Source organism: Pempheris klunzingeri, chromosome 5 (assembly GCF_042242105.1).
Source record: "Pempheris klunzingeri isolate RE-2024b chromosome 5, fPemKlu1.hap1, whole genome shotgun sequence".
Taxonomy (NCBI): Eukaryota; Metazoa; Chordata; class Actinopteri; order Acropomatiformes; family Pempheridae; genus Pempheris; species Pempheris klunzingeri.
In genome coordinates, this window is record NC_092016.1 from 3,866,305 (window position 1) to 3,888,715 (window position 22,411).

Sequence of the window (22,411 nt, forward strand, 5' to 3'; positions counted from 1 at the left end):
ACACTGAACGGCCACATGCGTCCACAGAAAAAATGGCTTTAATGGTCTCACAGATTGAACATAATCATGTTGCTGTCACCTTCTGTTTGTAATTTTAATCCAGGGAGAATCTAGATGAATACATTTAAGTCAATGCACAAGGCCTGAAGATCTGCAGCCTTTTTCCACGTTGGGAATTCATCAAATCTCCCTTAAATGATGTGTTTTGATTATTATTGATTTGAGTTACAGTTTGTTTGAACTATATGTCTTATTCCGGACAGGCATGCTACTACTGTTAAGATCAGAATTCAGGTCAAAGCAGCATTATCAGAGGCACATGGGTAGTGAAGAGGTAAAGTTTGCTTCCACCAATGAATAAACCCACAGTTTGCTTCCTGGTAGCTGGACCATCAAAAACTATTTGACTAGTTTGTAGGTGAGATGCTGTCCTCATCTCTGCACGTCCGAATCCTAAAACTGCTACTAAGAGAAGTCTTAAAGGGATTATATGATATATATATAAACAGATTATTTCCCATGTTACTGTGTCCAATGACTGTTAATAAGAAGCTGCTGTTAATGGACCCACAACTGTCTCTTGAAATACTCGTTCTGTATCCAGCAAACATAATTAAAATGTATTTCTCCTGCATCCATCTGTGAAGTTACCACATTGGTGGTTCATTACAATTAGCTGCTATGTCCTAATGACGCGTCTGATAACATGAGATTAATGCCGGCTGCTAAAACTCACGCAGGAAAGACGTGACCTCACAGTGCAGGAGGCGGCTATTAAAAACAGTGGGAGAGATGCATTAAGAACAGCTGTGGTCATATTTTCCATCAGTCTGAAATTAGAACAAGACATTAAAATGAAGAAAACACATGAAATGCTGCCACTTTTTTAAAAAACAAAGAAAGGGATAATGATGTAAACTGTATCCATCCATCATCTAATCCTGCCCGCTGTACTGTCACCACTTCTCATCCTAATGTTGACATACTAATCACATGAAATAGCTTCAAAGCCTCTCACATGCATGGGAATGCACGCACAAACTTGTATTTGTACACTATACATCCTGAAAATAAAAACAATCACAAGATATGTGTTCCAAATATAGATTATTTAACTCATTATCTTTATACTGGAGGAATAGTCCTCTACACTTATGTACAAACCAGGCCATAATGTAGGTTATATAAAAGCAAATATTATTTTTGTACTAAAAACAGAGAAAATATGAGGAAGATTCACAACATATGGTCAAAAAGATGTTCTCAAATTTCTCAGAAAGTCCTGACAAGCTATCAGGGAAAGACTGTGATGTATAAGTCGGGCAGCTGATCTTAAGTAAAGACATTTATGGAGAGTCAAAAAATATATTTATCTCTCTGAGAGGTTGACCAGAGAGAGGCAGCTACAACCTGGCCTGAACTTGACCAAGCCGGATAAAACAGAGTAGAAAAGGTGACAGATGACGGGGACAGAGAGGCGAAGATGAAGAGGCTAATAGGTGAAGAAGGGGGAGGAGGAGGAGGAGGAGGAGGAGGAGGAGGAGGAGGGGGAGGCACAGTGAAGGAGAGTGAACTGAAGTCATGAAGCCCACTAGAGGGGAGGAAGAGGGGAGGAGAAGGGGGAAGGAGCCGGCAGGGTGAAGTGTATCGGTCAGCTCGTTCCCAGAGCAGCTTCCCAGCAAATCACAGCGTGACTTCTGACTACATTTAGGACTTTCCCAAACACACACACACACACACACACACACACACACACACACACACACACAGATGTGCAGGTACATTTCCAACAGTTTACAGTTAGGTGTGCACATTTAGAGACACAGATGCACACAAAAAAAACCAAAACATCTCATTGACTCACTCATTCGCCACACATTAAGGAAGTTTAGGTCAATTTAGGTTTCCCAGAATGCAGCAGCCTGTGCTGATAGGGTCTAAGTTAGTGACCTGCAAACATCCTGCACATGCAGAAGTTCACTGACTGTTCTCTTCCAAATGCACATGCTGCTATCTAACTTGTTGACAATCTGTTTAACTTCGGGTTCAGTCCTTCCAAGAAAGACTGTTTTTACGGCACCATACAACCGGAACAGATCACTGTTCACACACATGCAGCGTTCCCATAATAAAGTCTGACTGGCACTCACAGTACAGTTAAGGACTTCAGCATTCTCCTCTAATTGCCAATTGTTTCTCTTATTATACAGTAAGATGTGGCATCAAACACCTTGTTACTAAAGGCAGCAAATTCAGTATTTGTGGCAATTTATAGTTAGAAATCTGGATCGTGGCCTTTGATAGATGTCATTTCTGCTCTTAACTGCAGCATTTAATAACCTGCTATATCATCAGTAGGCGGCAGGGCTTTCCCCATTTTTCTCTGGAACCGTCTTCGTATCCAAATTAGAAAAGTTAGCTCGACACTTTCACAACTAAACTCAAAACACATCTATTGACATCAGCCGTTAGCCTCAGTCTCTCTGCCCTGAGTCATCCAGGGTCTTTGTATTTATGTGTTTTCATCTGTATCCAGGTATGAATGTGCTGACGTTCTATGTGTATGCTGTGTATTGTTACATTTAGACTTTTTTAAATTAAATTAATTTGTTTATAATGTTGTTTATGTAGTCAGCCCCACTTATATATGGTTTTATATATTTCTATACATTTGCTAATGTTACTCTGTACATGTAACCCTTTGAGACGTAATGTTGTGACATTGGACATAATATATCTATAACAAGTTTCCTATCTCTCTCCAGTGTAATAACCGATAGCCAAAGAAGTTCAATGAGCTTAAAGTTGTACGTTACGTTATATAATTGAGAAATGCATGTTGAATAGCAGCAACATTCATCTTATCATGTTCATAGCACACAGCTACATTGAGGCAGTACTTAGGTGGTGCTTTGAGCTAAATGCTAACTCAACGTGCTAACATGCTCACTATGACAATCATCCCTCAATCCAACCATCAATCCCTTTGGACCACTCAGCGTGGGTTTAGGTGTGTTGACAGCTAAAGACGTTAGTGCAGATGCTGCTGAGGCATCAGTTATTTCTAAATTGGAAGAAGACCAAAGCAACTCACTTCTGACTGGGCTCAACAAGCGTTTTAACTACTTTAAGTGGTTTGTTGATCTGATTGTTTGAAGCTCACAAGTTTCATCCAATCAGCAGCCCAGTGGGTTTTGGAACGTGTCCCTTTCCAAATAGTTTCTAAAGACGACTTCCCGGCTGTTTGAGTGTAAAAAAACCATGGTTGTTTAGCATCTGTAGCGTCTTAGTTTAGTGTTTAAGCAAGCAAACATTGGTGAAACTAATTCTGATGGGAATGTCATGAGTTTTTCCCTAGAACTGTCTCTCAAGAGGCTGATAAAAATCCACCACTTCCTGTGCGACAATACAGTTTCACCAGTACATCATATATCTGAGCAGGTTATTCCAAAGAGTCTCAACTCCTGCTAAACTCAACGGTAAAAACAGGGACCATATAGAGCTGTTAAAGTGCCAGTTGAGGAAAATAAAGCTTGATTGAACTCATTTTACCAGTTCAACTGTTAAAAAGCTGTTTACCCCCACAGTATGCATCGCAGGCTTCACATGCTAAAACAGCAAACACGTTGCCAAAGATTCATTGCACAAGTCAGTTTGTTACTTAATCATAACATTATGCAACACTGCGGTCACTAAATTTAACATATGTGGTTATAAATCCCCCACAGGATTGATTTCAGTATCCATGTGGATCAGGATTTCACAATGCCACACACCCTATCCAAATCTCTGTAATCAAACACGGTCCAGTAGTTTACGGCTCATTGTCCGCTAATATGAGATTACAGAGACTGATAGCAGGAAATCATGCAGCCACAGTTAACACCATAGACAGGAACATTGCAGGACCGAGACCTAATTGGGTATTATCCCTGCGGTGGCTCCAGTGGCTAAAGACGGAGCTAAAAGGAGTTAGCAGCAACCGCAGCTCTGTTGCAGCGCCACTGAATCCTACTGTTTCCGGCTCTGCACAACAGGTGTCGGGATCTGGAACAAGCAAACAGTGGCCGAGGCAGGAATGTCAGGCAGCTTGTTAGTTAGCTATCTGGTCACACACCAAGTTCCCTTCCAGGCAGAGTGGAAAGCATCAACAATAACAGAGCTGGGAAAGAGCTGCAGATACAGGAAGAGGAGGTCTAATTCTGAATATGTGCTGGGAATTAAGATAATTTTTTCTCTGCCCTTTTAATAAGACTACATGTATGTGAGTGTTTTGCACCAAGTCATTCTGCAGCTGTAGTTCTAAATTCAACTTGTATAAAATATTTTAGTAGCTCTCACATATGCATTAAATCACATGGGGGCTGGAGAACAAGCATTCAGTGCTGTAGGTTTATTAGGGATTTTTCAAATACAGTAAACAACAAGCAATGAACCTGAAGACATTAAAATGCAGAGGGTCACTGCGGAGACGATAATTCTCTGTGGGTTCATTACAATGAGCAACATCTTTCATATTAGAGATACGATATGATGCATCATTGATGTAAGTGCAGTGCAATGGGGAGCAATGAAGGCTGCAGGAGTGTAGTAGACAACAAAGGGTCTGGACTTTCTCCCTGTGGTGACAAAGATTATGATGTAGTATGATTATGATTATGAGCAGCTACCAGAAAACCCGTAATCAGTGAACAGGTGCAAGACTTTCTGCACACAGCACCCAGTATTCAGACATGAGGCACTGCCCCAAAACTATATCAAATGTTCAGCACAGATCTGTTTCACGGTCAGTGGTGTGATGTTCTCTTCTGGTACAAAATGTCCCAATCTGTGCCTCTGGAGGCCCAACATGGAGGAGCCAGTAAAAGTCGGGCACAGCAGGCGACGCATTTCTCACCTGCACTGCACCAACAAAAGGCCTCGGACCTATTACACAACCTGCCGCACTCACTGTGGGTCTTCCTCATTAACTCACTCCCTTCACACACACACAGAGGGTCTTGCAATATGGAGGGGGGTCTGCTGATCCTATTACACAGTACGAGTCCACAAATCCCCCATGTGTATATACACAAAAATACATCCTGCACTGTAGTATTCTGTCATGTGTCACCACAGCTTCACAGAGTGTGAGGGGTTAAAGATGGAAACCTTTGTCGAGTCGGAGATTCTTACTCCCAGGCAGCTTCCAGTAGGGAGTTTGGGGAAGCGATTATGGCCGGTATGTAAGACCAGAGTCAGATGGAGCAGCAAAAGAAGTTGTCATGGTTACAGTGACTGCTATACTGATGGAGAGGTGATTGGAAAATTGAGTTAAGCCTGCAGAGCGTTTACAGCTTCTTGTCAGTGCCAAGTGCTGTTTAGTTTGAACAGAACATCACAGGGTCACTTAACACTGAAAATGCTGTTTTGAGTTTGTAAATGTGCCGAAACTTTATTATACCATCAACCGATCCTGGGCCCAGTCTATAGCGTTCAGTGCAACAGTAATTATTTGCATTTTTTCTGGAAAAAAAATGAAGACAAACTTAAGTAAAGTCATCATATTTCAGTGTGCAGCCCACAAACACTGTGTTAGCTCTGTATAGCAGCCATCTTGTTTTTAAATTCAGCATTTAGCAAGTAAGACACAATCATTTAGATTAAGACGGTGACTTACTTGGCCAATCAAGTAGTTTAAAAAAGTCATATTGTCTGTATGTTAGTCTATTGCCCTTTATTCACTATACAAAGACTAGAAACCATTTCCAGAAGAGATGACAGACAGTAGATCCAACATGGATGTGAAAACTCTCAAGCAGTCTTAAAGCTCAGAGTCAACGAGTTAACCTGCTTCAATTTAAATCCAATGTGCTGGATTTTAGCAAAAATGACAAAAACCACATAACTGTCCTGATACTTTATGACCTCAGTGTAGCACGAGATTTTAATAAAACCACAGTCAGAAATGCTCAAGAACTGTTTTCCATCAAACAACCGTATCACATCTTTTGGGTACAATTACAACAACGGTTACACAATCTCTAGTCTTTCACTGCTCCCAGTATTTTGCAAACATTATGCCCTGATGGCAGCATATTTCCACGACAAACTTCCCATCACAATGTGCCCATTTTGTTCGAACTTGCCTGTCCACGTTATGCTGAATTGACAAATATCTGTTTTTTGTAGTACACAACAGAGAAGAAAAATTAGGGACGTAGTTGTTTATTTCAGAGCCACAGCAATCAAGAACACGTCTTGCATCTCTTTGGCGTTACAAAATAAACAGAATATCCCATCAGGTTGGCAGATAAAGTCGTCTGTAGGATATCTACTGTCCTCAACTCATGCAATTTTAGATGTCAGTGTCATGGTGGAAGTCATTTTCTCATAAAAGTTTGCTGTGATAGTCTAAGAAGAAGCTAACATTGCTGCCCTATCTATTCCACTAATATCATGTTTGAACAAAATCAGGACGTGTGTTCAGAAACCTTCAAATCCTTCACCTTAAAACGACAAAAACAGCAAAATCATCATTTAACTGCACCCTTTAGGTTTGACTTGTGTCTGTGACCTCACCAAGAACACTTACTAACTCTTTAAAGCTACCTGTACCACTGTATGCCATAATGAAAGAGCTGATAAAGCAGCCTGAGGCAGGTTAATTTGAGTTTGTTGACGTCTCTACGTTGTTCATAATATCTGCATTGCCTTTTTGAATTCTAGCCCAATAATTTAACAGAGAGATAAATCCAGGAATGTCACAGATTCTGTGTGTAAAAGGAGATATTTTTTTTTAGAAACAGCCAAAGTAATTTTCTCCATTAATTCCAAAGGACCAATATTCACATTGAAACAGCGACTAGCTCTAATGTCAGTGACATCGATGAACAACATACAAGGTATAAAGGGACAGTTCAGGGTTCTAACAATCTGATTCACAACTAACTAACAATCTACTTAACTTGCCTTCACTCATTTCAAATGAAACATAAACAAAAGCTGTTTCACAACTGATCAACAACAAAGTTTATTGTAGATGATCACAATCAAAAACACTGTGGAAATGGTTACAGTGGGTACAGTCCTGTAATGTTTCCCCGTCTTTTACAGTAAAGGTCACAACTTGACCTGTTTTGTTTATGAAAAAATAAAAAACCTAAAGTAAGGATCTAGAATCTTTAAACACTCGTGTCACCAAGACTTAGATTGACTTTAACGATTGTGGTTCATGTTAAATCAGAGGTTTTATAGGCTTGAACTACCTCTTTGAGAAACTGGTCAGACTAATCTTGTTCAACAGGACAATTAACTAAATCCAGTCCTGTTGGAGCTGTAATTGGCCTAAGTGGCCACTTTACTCGCTCCTTTCCCAAAAAGCTCCCCAAGATAAATAAGGTAAGAAATCATTTACATTTTAAGGCATTTCACCAAGACTCACAACCGCAGTGACTCGCTGTTCAGTTGACATTAAATGTAATTTCTTTCAAAATAAAAGTTTAGCATACTAAACAAAGATTATATCAACTTATTGTCTGAAAAGAACATCAACAACTGTCAGTGCTGAATAAATAAATTAAGTTGAGGGAACACGCACAGCATCATTATCCCTTCTTCTGCTTAGCGTCTCTGAAAACATGGATATCTGATAATCACTACTGGTCACAGCTGAGGTGTTATTATGGTTTGTTTATGCAACAGGTCAATTCAGGCAGAGCTGCAAATCTCCCTGTTTAAGCTGGAGAATGCTGTTATTCACACTGAGGCCTGTAGCTCAGTGCAAAACTTGTTTAAAACACCCAAAATGGCTTGCAAGCTCACCGAGAAGGTTGAGGACGTTCGCACAATACTAGTTTTGTTTGGCAAAATCATTGGCTTAAAGGATAACTTTGGTATTTTTGAACTGGGCCCTATTTTTACATACTTTGAAAATGATTGGTAGGTACAAAAAGCTTTGGAATCGGTTCGGTAGATCTTGTCAGCTGGTAGCCCTAAAAGGGTTACAAAGGCTGTAATGTGATTGAAATCAAAGTATCTCCGTAATCAAAGTGTTTGTTTTTGCCACTGACAGGCTAAGATTGTTAATAACTGTCTATATATAATAACATTATAGAAAGGATGTCTACAGAGACAGACCTGTGAGATCCTTTTTGTTTAACCTGTAACAACCGTTCAAAACCCCCAGACTCCATTGACAAAAACAGTAATTTTACCTTGCAAAAAAATGGGAGTTGTTTGTCTACTGCTGCCTCGATCGGTTGGTTTGATTGTGTTATTATGAGTTAGTGTTCTTGTGTAACTAACCCTTTAAAACACCAACATCACACAGTAACAAAAACAGACCAACTGATAGAGGCAGCGGTGGAACAGCAACTCCTCTGTTCTGAGAGGTAAAATTACTGTTTTTGTCAATGGAGTCTGGTGGCTTTGAAGAAAGCGCTTTAGCAGCCGTTTCTGATTAAACAAAAAGGATCTCACAGGTATATCTCTGAGAGGATCCTTTACTTAATGTTGTCAGACACTTTGAAAAACAAAAACAAGTGCCCACCAGAGTGGGCTTTGAAGGGCACGGGTGCCCTGAAGGATTACATCACAGCCAACCAATTCCAAACGTTTTTGTACCAACCAGTCATCTCTGAACCTAAAACATGTAAAAAATAGAGTTAAGGTTTTAAGTTTTGTTCACATTCAAACCACCAGACGTCACATTGTGTGTACAGTGCACAGTGCTTCCTCAGCCTGAAGTACCTGACTCTGAGGAGAGTTTACGATCGTTTGGCCGTGAATCGCAGCTTGGTTCCCGCCCTGTAGCCCTCCGGCTCTGGGTGGATAGTTCTGAAGGTCAGGTTGATGCGTGGGCCTCGGTCATGGTACTCTTTAGCCACTTGATGCTGGTGGAAACACAGAGACAGATAGAAGATTATTTTACATTTACAAATTAAGAAAAATGTATGAAGTTGTAGGCCCAAATTCTCATGGGTAAGTGCCTATTAATGGACAATGTTAAGCTTTTCTAACCAAAAACACAAAGGACCGACATGAGATAAGTGCAGCAATGTATAGGTGAAACTGACTAATGTTGGTTTTTGGTTTCTACGCTGCCTTTTATCAATCTTGAGAATCTGATATTGTATTCACATTGCTTTTCAGTTAAGGCAAGACAGAATGCTGAGAATACAGGGAGGTTTTCAGCTGTGTTTTAAAGGTACAACGTATTCAAGATAAAAACATTCAATATATAGACTTTATCCGCATATAAATATATTCTAATCTATGCGGTGAAAAGTAAAAGAAAAAGAAAAAAGAAGCCGTTGTTATTAAACACAGACTCGTACAGACATCCAACTGAGATCAGAACACTAATATCACAAAACAGGAGTTTCCTAAACACAAGAGCATTTTTGCTTGGTAGCTAATCTCTGCGCTGCACACATACACACACACACACACACACACACAGTCAAGCAGAAACATGAAAACACACAACAAACACCTTATTCTTACCGTTTGACACCGAGGTTAAGGGTCAACTCTATTCCCCTTTGCTAAAACAACGCTAAAATGTTTTCTGGCATTGCACCGATGACCGAGTTGTTATGTCTGGACACTTTTGCATTTGAGAATGATTGCCTTGTTTATCACTTTTGCATTTGGTGCCCTCTAAACACACACACACACACACACACTCTCTCTCCTCCTTCACCCCACATCTCAGGAGACGGTGAAAGGTTTCCTCATCCACAACAGTGTCAAAAGACGGAGTCCGGAACAGGCAGAAATAACCCTGTATCCTTTTTCAAACAAATGAAGGACTTTAGCGGGATTGACAGGTTTAGTTAAATATTTAGCTCTCACTTCCAAACCTCTAACAGAGCCAGGAAGGTTTTATTAGTCGGACCAGGACGGCCGTGACAGAGAGAGAGAATTAATGATGCCGTGATCTTCTTTCTCTGGCAACATCTTTAAAGGAGAGATGAAACCTCTTTGTTGAGATACTCAGGGAGGTGTCGCCGTGAATCACATGTGACCTTCTCCCTTTTCTTTTTGTGTTTTAAGCTCTTTCACCGTCTCTGAAGTTCTCCCTCTCTTTATTCCCCTCGTCCACTTTGTGTTTTTTCTCACACACCTCTCAGCCTTCACTTACTTACTTCGGTGTGACCGGCTGGATTATTTAAGTTAATATGTTAGTTAATAGTTAATATGCTTAAGTTAATATTTGCACTTTATTAGGTACACCTGTACAATCTAATGCAACTCTAAACATCAGCTCTGCCATAAATTCTACATTTACAAAGTATAGAATATTCATTTTTTGTTGACACTGTCAGAAACGTATAAACTCATAAAGTACATATTTATCACAAAGGTCAGTGAAGGTGTCTTTGTACTGGACTACATATTAGTGAGTGGTGTTTCTATTAATTTGTCCGGCCTATTTACATACGAGTGGGGCAGAATGTTTGAAACATCTCTCACTATTGTGCACTTCAGTTAAAACACATAACAACCTAATAATATAACTAACATAGTGATTACCACCACAAAAACTGCAAGTTTCCTTTTTTAGTGTTGTTCTTCCTGTTTGATTTCTGTTTTTTATTACATTATGTGCTCACAGCGGTCCTCTCCAGCACAACTGTTTTGGTATGTGTCCTTTTTTCTTTGTTTTCTGTACAAACTAAGCTACAACTTGAAACTATGACCTATTTTAGACAGCAGATAAGCTTTTACTCTGAAAACATTTAGTTATCGTGACATTCAGACCTCTGATATGAAACATAGTCCCACTGCTGAGTGGGACCACCACAGAAACCAGCTACACACTCACACTTCCTATTACACACTCAAAGAGTTTTCAGCCTCTTTCATGCACTAATATAAACCTGATTGAAAAACAAATGACTGTCACTATGTTGAAGCTCGATTCACTCTTTGTTGTTGTTTCCTTTATTTTGGTAGTAAACTGTATTGTTTATACCTGATTGTATTTGTGGTTGTAAAGTTTTCACAGTTTTCTTTTTTTTTTTTTCTTCCTCTGTTTGTGTGTTATCGTATTCATAATTGTATTTCTATTGTTTTTCACGCCTCTGTTATGTTAGGATCACGACATACACTCCTCACTAAAAGTTAGGGATATTCAGCTTTCAGGTGAAATTTCAGGATGAACCTAAAATGCATTCTAACCTTTCCAGGTGAACTTAATGTGACCTTCTCTAAACCTTTGAATGCACATGTCCAACTGTTCAGTGTCTCAGTACTTTCTGCACCAGCTGCTGTTCTCTAACAAGAAGCTTAACAGCAACATTCACAACAGGTTTGATCCATGAATCCACCAATACATTTCCTGCTTCAGTTAGAATTGGTATTTAAACAGTCCTCCTCATCCTGCTGTTCACATTCTGACATCATGAGACCAAGACGACACCTAACAGTTGATCAGCAGCACCTCAACACTGGAGGCTTCAAACAGGAAGTCCTCAGACGGAGGTGTTCACTGAGCTTAGAGGGTCACAGAGTGTCATCAGGAGGTTGGAACAGTGATACAGATCTCATATTATAGTTTCACTATTTTTCATTTCTTAGTGATGAAATACTGCTGTGATTCAACCTGTAACAATATTAGAATATAAGGACCAGGTGAAAATGTAGTTTGAAAACACCACAGTGAAACACTGAAAAAGAAAAAAGACAGATAAACAACAAAACAAGTATTTTAGACCACTTTCAACGCCCTCTTTAATAGTTTCCACCTAAATCTGATCCGTCCTTGTGTCCATTGGCTGATGTTTTTTTCTCCTAGTTTTGTTTCCTTTAATTGGTTTTTCTTTTAGAGGACACAGATAAACAAAAGTGACACAACTGGACACTTTTCATGGAGGGCCCTTGCCTTTGATTGGTGGAGCCTACCTGCCAATCATCTTGAACGGCTCCTGCCATCATCAGCAGAGTCCCGTGGCTCAGAGGAACCCGAATCCGCTCCACATAAGTGTAGTCACCATTTTCCTCCTAATATAGAAACACAAAGGGAATGAAGCAGAATATCTTAGCATCTAAATACACACACACAATTACTATATATGTACCGTCTCATGACTAAACACACATTAAGTTGAAGCTATTCTAACATTCTGTTAAATCACAACTAAATGCCGATAAACCTTGTTTACATCATGACTGCTGAAGCCCGCCCCCTACAGAAGTGTTAACACTTGAAATAACAGACGACGACTAGACGCAGGCCTCTAAATACTCTGCTGAGTCTAAACACAATACCTGAGTTAAGCCTTTCCCTGCGTCCAGTTTTTCACTCCCTCACCTTGGCTGCTGTTCTGCACCCCACAACCCGCAGTCACTTCTTTTTATTGAGGTTTGCACAGCAATTCTGCTTTATTAGGTAGTGTGCGGCAGAAGCAGGAGCAGGAGCCTCCTTGACCGTGAGCCAAGTCTTATAACCAAACTAACTCAAGAGAAATAACAAAAGGTCAGATGGAGTGTCTGCTGCTTTTAAAAGGCCAAATCAAACACTTAATGTGACCACTGTAATGAAGACTGGAAGCTGGATTAAGGCTATACGAGGAGCCCAGGCTGACCTGCTGGTATGGAGAGTTGCCCTATACGTATGCTGGCTCCACCGTGGCTGCTAACACACAGGTTCATTCAACCAAACATAACATTATACACTCATGCTAAACTAAACTAAAAAGTAGAGCAGTATAAGAGGCGTAATATACTTAATACGTGTGTAAACAGCATATTTCTTATGTTTTCTCTAGTTCTAATATAAGAATGGACATATATTTGAAGCCAGGTAAACCATTTTTCATGCTCTACGATCATCTCACCGGCGGAGGCTGTTTGCGGAGGCTGAACACTCTGGTGTCGCCCAGACTGAAGGAGGCGATGGTGGGCTTGTCACCCAAGGAGGCCTCATCGTCACTGTGCCAGCCGATGCTGTCATGGCCGTCCCGATACAGGTTACACAGCAGTGAGTTGAAGCTGCAGCCGCTCGCCTGCTCCACTGCTTCGCGAAGGGTTAACAGCAACGGATGCCACTATGAGTTAATTAAAAAAAAAAAAAAAAAAACACAATAAGCTGGAAACTCCAAAAAAAGGAAACCATTGATTCAAATGTAAAATGTATGAGTGTATAATGTTATGTTTGGTTGAATGAACCTGTGTGTTAGCAGCCACGGTGGAGCCAGCATACGTATAGGGCAACTCTCCATACCAGCAGGTCAGCCTGGGCTCCTCGTATGCCTCACCTGGACCAACACACACAAACAAACACACCTTTACCTCAAAAGAAAACAAACAACTGAGGCCGTTGCGCCATCTGTCTGTAACCAGGTCTGTTGTAACAACATATACAGTAGATCTCAAACCTTTCTAATTTTCTAATATTGGTGTAAAAATACATTTTAGTAAGTATTTTTGATACTTTTTCACTCTCCACTCAGATTTTGGTCAACACTCAAAAGGTATTAAGGTTCAATATGTAGCTATTTACTGATTGATGAATTAAAAAAGGGCAATACTGGTGGTTTCACATGAGGGAAAATGCATCTTTTGAGCATCAAAAATTCAACCCCTAAAGGCTTTTAATACCCTTTTCTTTCTAGAGAACAGAAGCTGTGGACAATTTTCATGATAGAGGAAAAAGCTCTTGTGTCCATCTCTACATTGCAGTAACTGGGTCATGACAATTTTAACTTCAAAAGACAATAGATCCAGTCTGTTTTCACCGCTACCTCTTTTTTTTTGCTGAATGACAGCTTTAAGTAGGGCAGGCAGCTGGCACAGTTTTATTCTCAACGTATTCCTTTGCAGCGTTAACACACGAGTTCATCATCCGCCTTGCCTGCAGAATCTTCCTCTAGCAGAAGGTAAGGCAAGGCAAACATCTAAATCCAATTTCTCCCTCTGTCTGTCCACTGTTGGTCTTGATGTACTTCTCTTTCTCTGGGGGGAAAACCAGATCTCTTCCAAGAACCAATTCTCTGCCATTAGGCCTAGTGTATTTTGGCCATCCCTTGGGTACGACAACATGGTCAAACCAAAACAAACCGCTCAAGCAGCCATTGCTTTTTATGGTGCTGATTTATTCAGGGACTGTGGAGCTAATACTGATAGATGTGTGTGGTCATTTATTATTTATTATTTACTCTTACTCCTTCCCTAAAAAGAGGGAATGATGACTACAGCTGTAATCCATTCGAAGGATCTCATTTAGAACCCTGAGAAATGGTCGGAAAAACTGAGTCAAGGGTTTTAAAACAGAATAAATGACAGAGGACGCAGGAGAGCTGACTGCTGAAGGCTTAATAACCTTTTTCCACTACTTCCTCTTTAACCCAAACATCACATGGACTTTGTTGACAAAGAGGGACGGATTGAGATTGCACAACTTTCCACAATTGTCAGTGTTTGGAAATCATCTCGGTCACGTGTCTTTAGGATGCTGTTCGTCTGCCACGGAGCTATCGCACAGTGACACACAATATGGAGGCGTGCCAGCTGGGAAAAAGGCTGATTCTGAGGCGAAGTCTGGCTGCAGCTCGACAGGCTCGGTTCATGTAGTCTGTCTGGATACAATGTGTGAGTTATTCTTTCCTTTTAAAGGAAATAAGTGACTGTTTTGCACAGCTTTCACAAGTGCAAGGAGAGAGTGGCTGCAGTTTCCTGTACTAGCTTGAATGAAAAAACATGGGACAACTACACTACAGTACCATTACTAAGCAAATCCAGATGCACACTGAAAATGTCTTTAATTTAGAGGTTTTTGCAGCCTTGGCAGAGGTGTACTTCCTAATTAATATGCACCATTAAATGTCTCAAACATGAGGAGAAGGAGTTCAACACTGACATGTACCCAACAGCAAACCAGCTGCAGTGGGGAAACCCTGTTCAGCCTCCAGCTCACATTATAGTGGTACCAACCCTGTCGGTAGTTGGTCTTTTGGGACCAAGGAAGCTCTGCCAACAGCTTACTGAACATCCAGTCAGCCTCTTCTGGGGGAAGAAACCCAGGAAGCAGCCGCAGCCTGGACAGATGGAAAGACAGAACACACACACACACACACACACACACACACACACATAGAACAAGAACAGAACAAGTACTCAGAAAAATAAGATACATATAAACAGTGCGTAGCTGATATATTTAGTGCTTGTAAAATGAAGGATCCTGGTTGCCTGGAGACGTCTATATGCCTCTAATAAAGGCAGAAAATTATAAAATAATAAAAAGGATTGTCAAGAATAAACTGGCAGGCATAGGAAACTAACCTATTCGTTCATCAGTTCAAGCTGCTTGTTTATCGACAAATCACAATTTTATAAACTGTCCCTTTAATGGGACAAAATGAAAGAAACTTCAGGAAAAGCAAAAAGAGGAGGGATCCCTCTAACACAGAATATTGATTATAAGGTTCCTCTGGCTTCAAGTCCCAGTTTTCTTACTGCTGGTGGTTATTTTGGAGCTCTAGTTATAGTCTTCACCATTGTGGACTTTAGGAGATCCAGGAGGATCACACATCCCCCTCTCCACATAAACAGTGAGGAGGCAGAGAGTGTCAGTAACATTAAATTCCTGGGAATCCATATAACTTAAGATAAATTAACACCTCCCATCTGGTGAAGAAAGCTACACAGAGGCTTTTCTTCCTAAGAAGACTCAAACAGGCCAAACCTCTCTCTTAGTAAACTTTTACAGAAACACCACAGAGAGTATCCTAGTGTGTCACCATGTGGTTTGGCAGCACCACTGCAGAGAACTGGACAGTTCACAGCACACAGTTTAAGCTAGCCGTCTGCACGAGAAGGTTAGCAACATCATTGAAGATCCAACCCACCAGGGTCACAGTCTGTTCGCCTCCTCGCCATCCAGGTAGAGATACAGAGCCATCAAACCCAGAACAAACAGGATGAAGAACAGCTTCTTCCCCAGAGCTGGAGCCTCCATCACTCCCACCCTCCTATAGCTGTTAAGGCCTGTGATGGTTTGAACTACCTAAGTTATTGTGCAATAACTTTTCATACTGCGCTGTTGCACTGTCACTGTTATCCATTACAGTAAATAAAGGTATTTGGAGGAGGCAGGTAAAGCAGCCTACCTTATCATATCGATTTTGTTTATCTATCTTGTTTTCTGTTGCTGCTCATATCTGAGTTACCAAACATCATTTTGCTGTATGCCTCCAATGACAAATTAAGTTTGAAAGCATCAGCTCAATGCCAAAAAAGTTGAGGATGCAGATGTTAGTACATATTCAGTATATTTAAAAACACATGGCTCACTTCCATGTGTCCTTGTGAGTAACATCAGTGAGGTAAGACACTCAATGGGAGCGTCCATACGAACACTGTTCCCTATGGTGTGACTGCCATCTAGTGGATTTTAAACTCAGTCACAGATTTGCCATCTACAGTAAACACACTGACTTGATGCACATTATCACATCACTGTTTATTCTCCCTTCTTTTGATCTAGTTTATCCCTTTTCATCCGTACTTCCCACTCATTCACACCGCACTCACCTGGACACTCCTGATGGTTCATGGCTGATCTCAAAATCCCCCGCCTGTCTGTCCAGAGCAAAATGATGCATGTTAGTCAATCTGAGTGCTGTACAACTGAATAATGAGCCAAAACCTCACCAGATAAGAGACAGAAACTAATTCAAAGAAATGTGTAACTTACTCGATCACCTTCTCTGGGGGAACATCTCTAATTGGCTGCAATGAAGAAAATAAATAACAAAGAACAGGCTGTAACTAGCAAGTCAGATTACTACAAAACTCAATGAATGGTGAGTTATTTCTATGTTTGTACTGTCTACCTTAGTGGGGTGGTGAAATTCAAATGCTTTAGGTGTCTTCTGTGGGCCAAAACCCCAAGAACCAGGGGCTGGGTTGACATTTTTGGATTGCTGGTTGTTTGGGACTGCACCTTGTAAAAAAAATAAATAAATAAAATAAAATAAGAAGCTGGGGCTGCATCGCACAAAAAATCCTAACTGCTTCTCCTGTCTTGCCAAGAAGGAAAAACCCTATCTTCCTATTAGAGACACAATTCTTCAGCCGGCACCCATCCTGCCATGGCCGTATCTTTGATTTGAATGTAAAATCAACAGCTGCCTCACTTCATTTAGCACTGGCTTGCTAGCTCACCCTAACGACAAGAAAAGACGGGCGTTCAGTTTTAGCTTCAGTGAGCCAGAGGCATTAATCGTGTCTGTGCAGGAGAGGAAATCCCACTTTTTAGGGAAGTTTTCTCCTCTATTATCTACCGAGGATAAAGATTTGAAGTGGCGAGAGATGTCAGGGTAGCAGCTACTTTGAAATTAGGACAGGGTCTACACCATCCCAACTTTGGATTCCTAGCAGAGGATATTCCTCAGTTAGGATGGTTCTGTAATAGCTAATATCCTTTCCAAGGTAAAGTAGGATTTTTTCTTTTCTTATCTTAAGAAACGTGTCTCTAATACCAAAAATCTCTCTCTATATATATATATATATAGATATAAGAGGATTTTCTACATACCATGCAGGTTAATAGGACGAATAAGAACTAATAAGTTAATAAGAAAAAGTGTTAGTAATGCGGAAGTTTATGTGTTTCAGCCTGACACAAACAAACGCATTAGATCAGCATCATTATGATCTTATTCAGTGAGGGAGTCACATACCACCAAAACAACAGTGTACAGTGACCCTTAAATCACCTGTTGGTCCTGAGTGTTTCGGCGGTTGTTTGGCCCAGGAGCCCTGGACTCTGGCACGCTGACGCTTATCTGACATCACATCACATCTGCGGGGTGAGAAAGGAGGAAGTAAGCTTTCATCAGCACAGGAACAAGTTCTACACACACCAACAGAAATACAAACAGCTAAGAAACCCAGACACAGTTAATATTAAAACAAACAAACAAACAATGCTCCCAGAGGAAATATGTCACAATAAATGACGACAACCCATAAATTACATGTTTCACGCCTCCAAATCTGACTCAATGCTTTACATTAACGCACTTCTTTTGCACTATTATCTCTGTTCTTTGCACATGTTTGTCGTACTTTATGCCGTTTCATCTTTTAAAAGCTGCTATTTTGTAAATACTTTTCAAATACTGTTTTTATGTATTTTCTATTAATGTGGGAACGGGGAAATTTCAAGCTCTCTTATTTTCTCTCACTAAGTTTATTGTTATGTATCATAATAAGAGGGGAAATTCATTGTATGTGAAAACCTGATTCTGGTACTAAAATTTTTTATACTACTAAAATACATTGAACTATATTATTATTATTATTATTATTATTATTATTATTATTAAATTACAAGCACTTGCTTTATTGTCTACCTTCATTTTTGCATTGCTACAAGTTCCAGGAAAAACTTTCAGAAATAAAATATGCAGTAATGAGGTCTAACTTCATGATTCAATCGTTACTGTAACGTTAATGAAAATTACTTGACTTAATCTGCATTTAAGTGACATGTTGATCCTTTAACAAATTCTTCATTGACTTTTTGAGGCTAACAGTTAAAGACTGATCGTTAGCTAGTTAGTTTTCTTATACAAAATATTACAAGTACAAACAAATCAGGCATATTTTCAGGTCCTGTTCATCAAAAATCTTCTGCAAAAAGTTGTGCAAGAACAAAATAAAAATACAGAAATGACACGAGGTAGTAAAACTACTACGACAGTTAGCTCGTTATGCAGGTAGCTAGTTCTGCCCTGTGCTACATTAGCTAAGTTAGCTACATTAGCTAAGTTAGCTACAGCTACATAAAGTTACCTCAATAAACACTTTTAAAAGGTCAGAAATTCACAAATAAATACCTGGTTGACTAATGTGGTACCAAATCTTCAAAGTACTAATCAAAACGGCAGCTGAGACGCAACAATACAGCGGGCAGAAAAGAGAAAACTGCTCTTTAACTGTCCAGCTGCGCTTTGACAACCATAGCGAGTGTGTTACAGAAAAACAAATCCGACCCGAAACTGAGATTAAATAAAAGGTTCCGCTCCGTTCTTTTTTTTTTTTTTTTTTCTCTCTTTGCCCCAAATCTTTGGCGACTGTGATCCAGATCCAGTCAACTAAACATATTTACTTTGGCATAATTTTGAGTTATTTGTACTTTACTTGAGTACTTCCACTATGTGCCAATTCAACAAGAATATATATATATATATATATATATATATATATTTTTTTTTTTTTTCTTTTTTTTTTTTACTGTACTGCATTTATTTGCCAGCCATTACTAATTTGTTTGCAGGTTTTCATTTGGTTTATAAAATATGACACATTGTTATAAACTACCCAATAGTATCTCAAGTATTTCAAATTAGCTTCACCTTTCTGAACGTAGCCTCATTTGTTTTTAAATTGTTCCATTTATTTATTTCAGTTATGATTCTTGACTTTTGTTATACTTGTTCATGCACCAGTATACCAGGGCAAATATCTTGTATGTAGAAAGTACAGGCCTCTCACTGGGGCACCAGAATAATGTAGGAAGGTACACCTGCCTCACAGGAGGACACCAGAATATGTAGGAAAGTATAGGTGTAGGTGCTTCACAACGCGGGCACCATAATAATGTAGAAGATATAGGCCTCTCACTGGGGCACCAAAATAATGTAGCAGGTTGACTACCATTTAATTAATCAATTAAAAGCTCTCGTATCAATAGGGGTACCACCCGTCATTGGACGGGAAATTCAACTTATTACTTTCTTAGCACAGATGGCTTCAGGTCTTTAACCTTAAGAATTAAGCATCAAACATTAAACAGTAAACAGTCTCTGTTCTAAATGTGTAAGTTCTTAGTGGCATTGATCCTCTTAGACCTTGTTATGAAGAAATATCCAGGCAGCGAATACACCTTTTTATTAATAAATGCTAAATATCAACATAGAACACTAATGACTATAAAGGCAGATGAGGCAGAAATGACACTAGACAGACAACAATCAAGACAGAAGACTAACATTGCTGATAAACCTTTGGATTAGTGATAGTGAAATGAAACTGAATACGGATACTGAAACCCGTCTGACTTTAAGAACGTTGTAGTTAGAACCACAGAGGATCCACTGACTACTCTCCCTGCAGATTTAGATAGATCTCAGAGCTACACTGACACCAACTTGTGAACTAGCACCAGCTGTTATACTTCACGTGGGCCCTTGGTCCAGCAGCGATGCATCCAGCGGTGGTCCGCAGTCACACAGGCAGGGTCAGCTGTCAGCGTCCCTGGCAGGTTTCCAGGGGAGGAGGAGAGAGAGGACCTCTCTCTGGAGGCTGAGACAGGAGGCTGGAGGGCCTTGGCGATGTCACAAAGATTATAAGTAACAAAGTAAAACTTAAAAATAAAATAAAAACAGCAAAGCAGAAAAGAAGCAATGACAGAAGGGAAGACAGAGGTTTTATCCTCTGCATCTTAGGGGCGTGTTCTCCTCTGACAGAGGAACGCCTGTGTCATCACTTAAGAGATGTACTAAATTAGATTTCTGTTTCATATTCACTATGTTCCAAATCCATTTTCATTCCTAACACTGCATGGTATACAGAATCAAGATATTTCATTTCCAATACGTGTATTCATTAAGTCTTTACCAAATAACTTCCTAAATGGCATGACACACAATGACCTAATCTTTAACATTCTCAAGCGTGCATTAACTTCCATTACTCTAATTATCACATGACACAGATTAAACAGACCTGGATTGAACATATTGTTGGTTAGTTTCTAATTTATTAGACACAGATTATTAATTACATGAACTTCCTGAGTCTTCTCACTCAGTGGTGAATTGCAGTGTTATCACAGGATTTGAAGCAGCATCCTCAAAAGTTGTAATTAGTTAGTTGGTCGTCCTTGGATATTCATGAACATGTGGGTTACACCATTAGGCAAAAGAACACATTAATTAGCATTATTTGATCTGTGGGCACTTTGGACAGTTTCTTTAACCACATTTAAACTTATAGCAGAAATGGAAGAATGTTCATACAGACTTCCCTCATTCCCCTCTGTGATCAGGGGTCCACGAGTGAGGGAGACCACGGGGTCGCTTGGTTCATAGAGGGTTCAGAACATATATGTCGATAGAAGTTCTTTTGTTAACTTTATAGCCGTCACTGTGAGGCCTTTTACACAACACCTACCCAGAGGCAGGCTTTGGGTTCCATCACTTCATCATTGTCACTTATCAGTCTTTTTAGCGTTCATCACGTTATCATCCGGAACTCTCATACAACAGCTTCCTGTTTTGGATAAGTCAGTTCAGGGTTAATTCACAGCCAGTTCACTGTTAAAGCATGGGTTTGTGGCAAACCCCCCCCTTTTCCTCTGTCACAGGACAGTCCAGGAGGTCATAGGGCAAGTGAGGCAGCCACACTACTGGTTAGATGGGCTACATGTATATGAAAATCTAATTGGTAATAAATCAAAGTGTTAAAAATGTATAGAATATAATGTATTAACGAAACACTCAGGTCATTCTGCGTAATAAGTACCTTTACTTTTGATACTTAATATTTTGCTGATAATTCTCCAGGTTTACTTAAGTACAATTTGAATGCACTTACACAGTAACAGTATTTTATATTATCACTTTTACTAAAGGATGAGAACCATGTCCAGATCTTTTTATGCTGCTGAGGCAAAACAAAAGTGTAGTACAGTCATTTTATTCAGCCATTAGTAAAAGAAAGTACACAATACCATACTGTATTCCAGCGAGCTTTTTATTAACAAACTGTTTAAAACACAAGTTGCCAGCAGAGTAAACGTTAACAGTTCATTTCACATGTAGAAAATCTAATTATGATTTCAAAACATATTAAAAAGACTTTTGACAGAGAAAAGGTGTTTAGTTCAAGGCAGCTTCATTGAGTCACAGACCAGACCAAATCCTACGGGGTATTCAACTGTGCACAAACTGTGAAAAGACATTTTAAGCAGTTCTCCTGTTTTGCAGCAAACATTTAGTACTATGAGAAGAAAGTGTGAAACCACAGCAAATAATCTAAAACATTCTGTCCCTGTGACATTCAAAACAGTGGATAAACTAAATGTGCAGATATTAAAAGGTTCGACTGTGAAAATTTGCACATTTTGATCAGGCACAAAATGGAGCAACTGTAGTTCACATCAGTTCCGTTGCACCCTTTCATAATACATGTTTAACCAGTCAGTACCCGCTCATTGAATCTGACCATTTCCTGCATTAATGTCAGTAGAAAGGCAACAGTGAATAACTATCTATGTATAAAAACTTTGGTTTAGAACAAGTGATACACTGGTTCAACAATAACCCACCACAAAGTATCATTTTAAATATACTGTAAACATGAAATATTGTAGAAAACAAAAATGAGAGAGCCCATTCATGATGCAAGTAAA

General features: G+C 39.7%; 1 protein-coding gene and 1 long non-coding RNA gene across 2 annotated transcripts; both read right to left on the reverse strand.

The window, feature by feature from the left end:
• Window positions 1-6,985: 6,985 nt before the first annotated feature.
• On the reverse strand, window positions 6,986-8,487 carry LOC139201596 (uncharacterized). Its single transcript, XR_011584321.1, has 2 exons — window positions 8,170-8,487; window positions 6,986-8,118 (listed from the first exon to the last, which is right to left on the reverse strand). It is a non-coding gene; the product is annotated as an uncharacterized lncRNA (long non-coding RNA).
• A 13-nt stretch (window positions 8,488-8,500) lies between these two features.
• On the reverse strand, window positions 8,501-18,946 carry alkbh3 (alkB homolog 3, alpha-ketoglutarate dependent dioxygenase). Its single transcript, XM_070830957.1, has 10 exons — window positions 18,834-18,946; window positions 17,709-17,794; window positions 16,824-16,933; window positions 16,685-16,719; window positions 16,522-16,569; window positions 14,920-15,023; window positions 13,156-13,244; window positions 12,825-13,034; window positions 11,890-11,988; window positions 8,501-8,873 (listed from the first exon to the last, which is right to left on the reverse strand). Exons 2-10 carry the CDS (start codon window positions 17,782-17,784, stop codon window positions 8,748-8,750), a joined length of 897 nt encoding a protein of 298 aa, XP_070687058.1. The 5' UTR covers window positions 17,785-17,794; window positions 18,834-18,946; the 3' UTR covers window positions 8,501-8,747.
• Window positions 18,947-22,411: the final 3,465 nt, after the last annotated feature.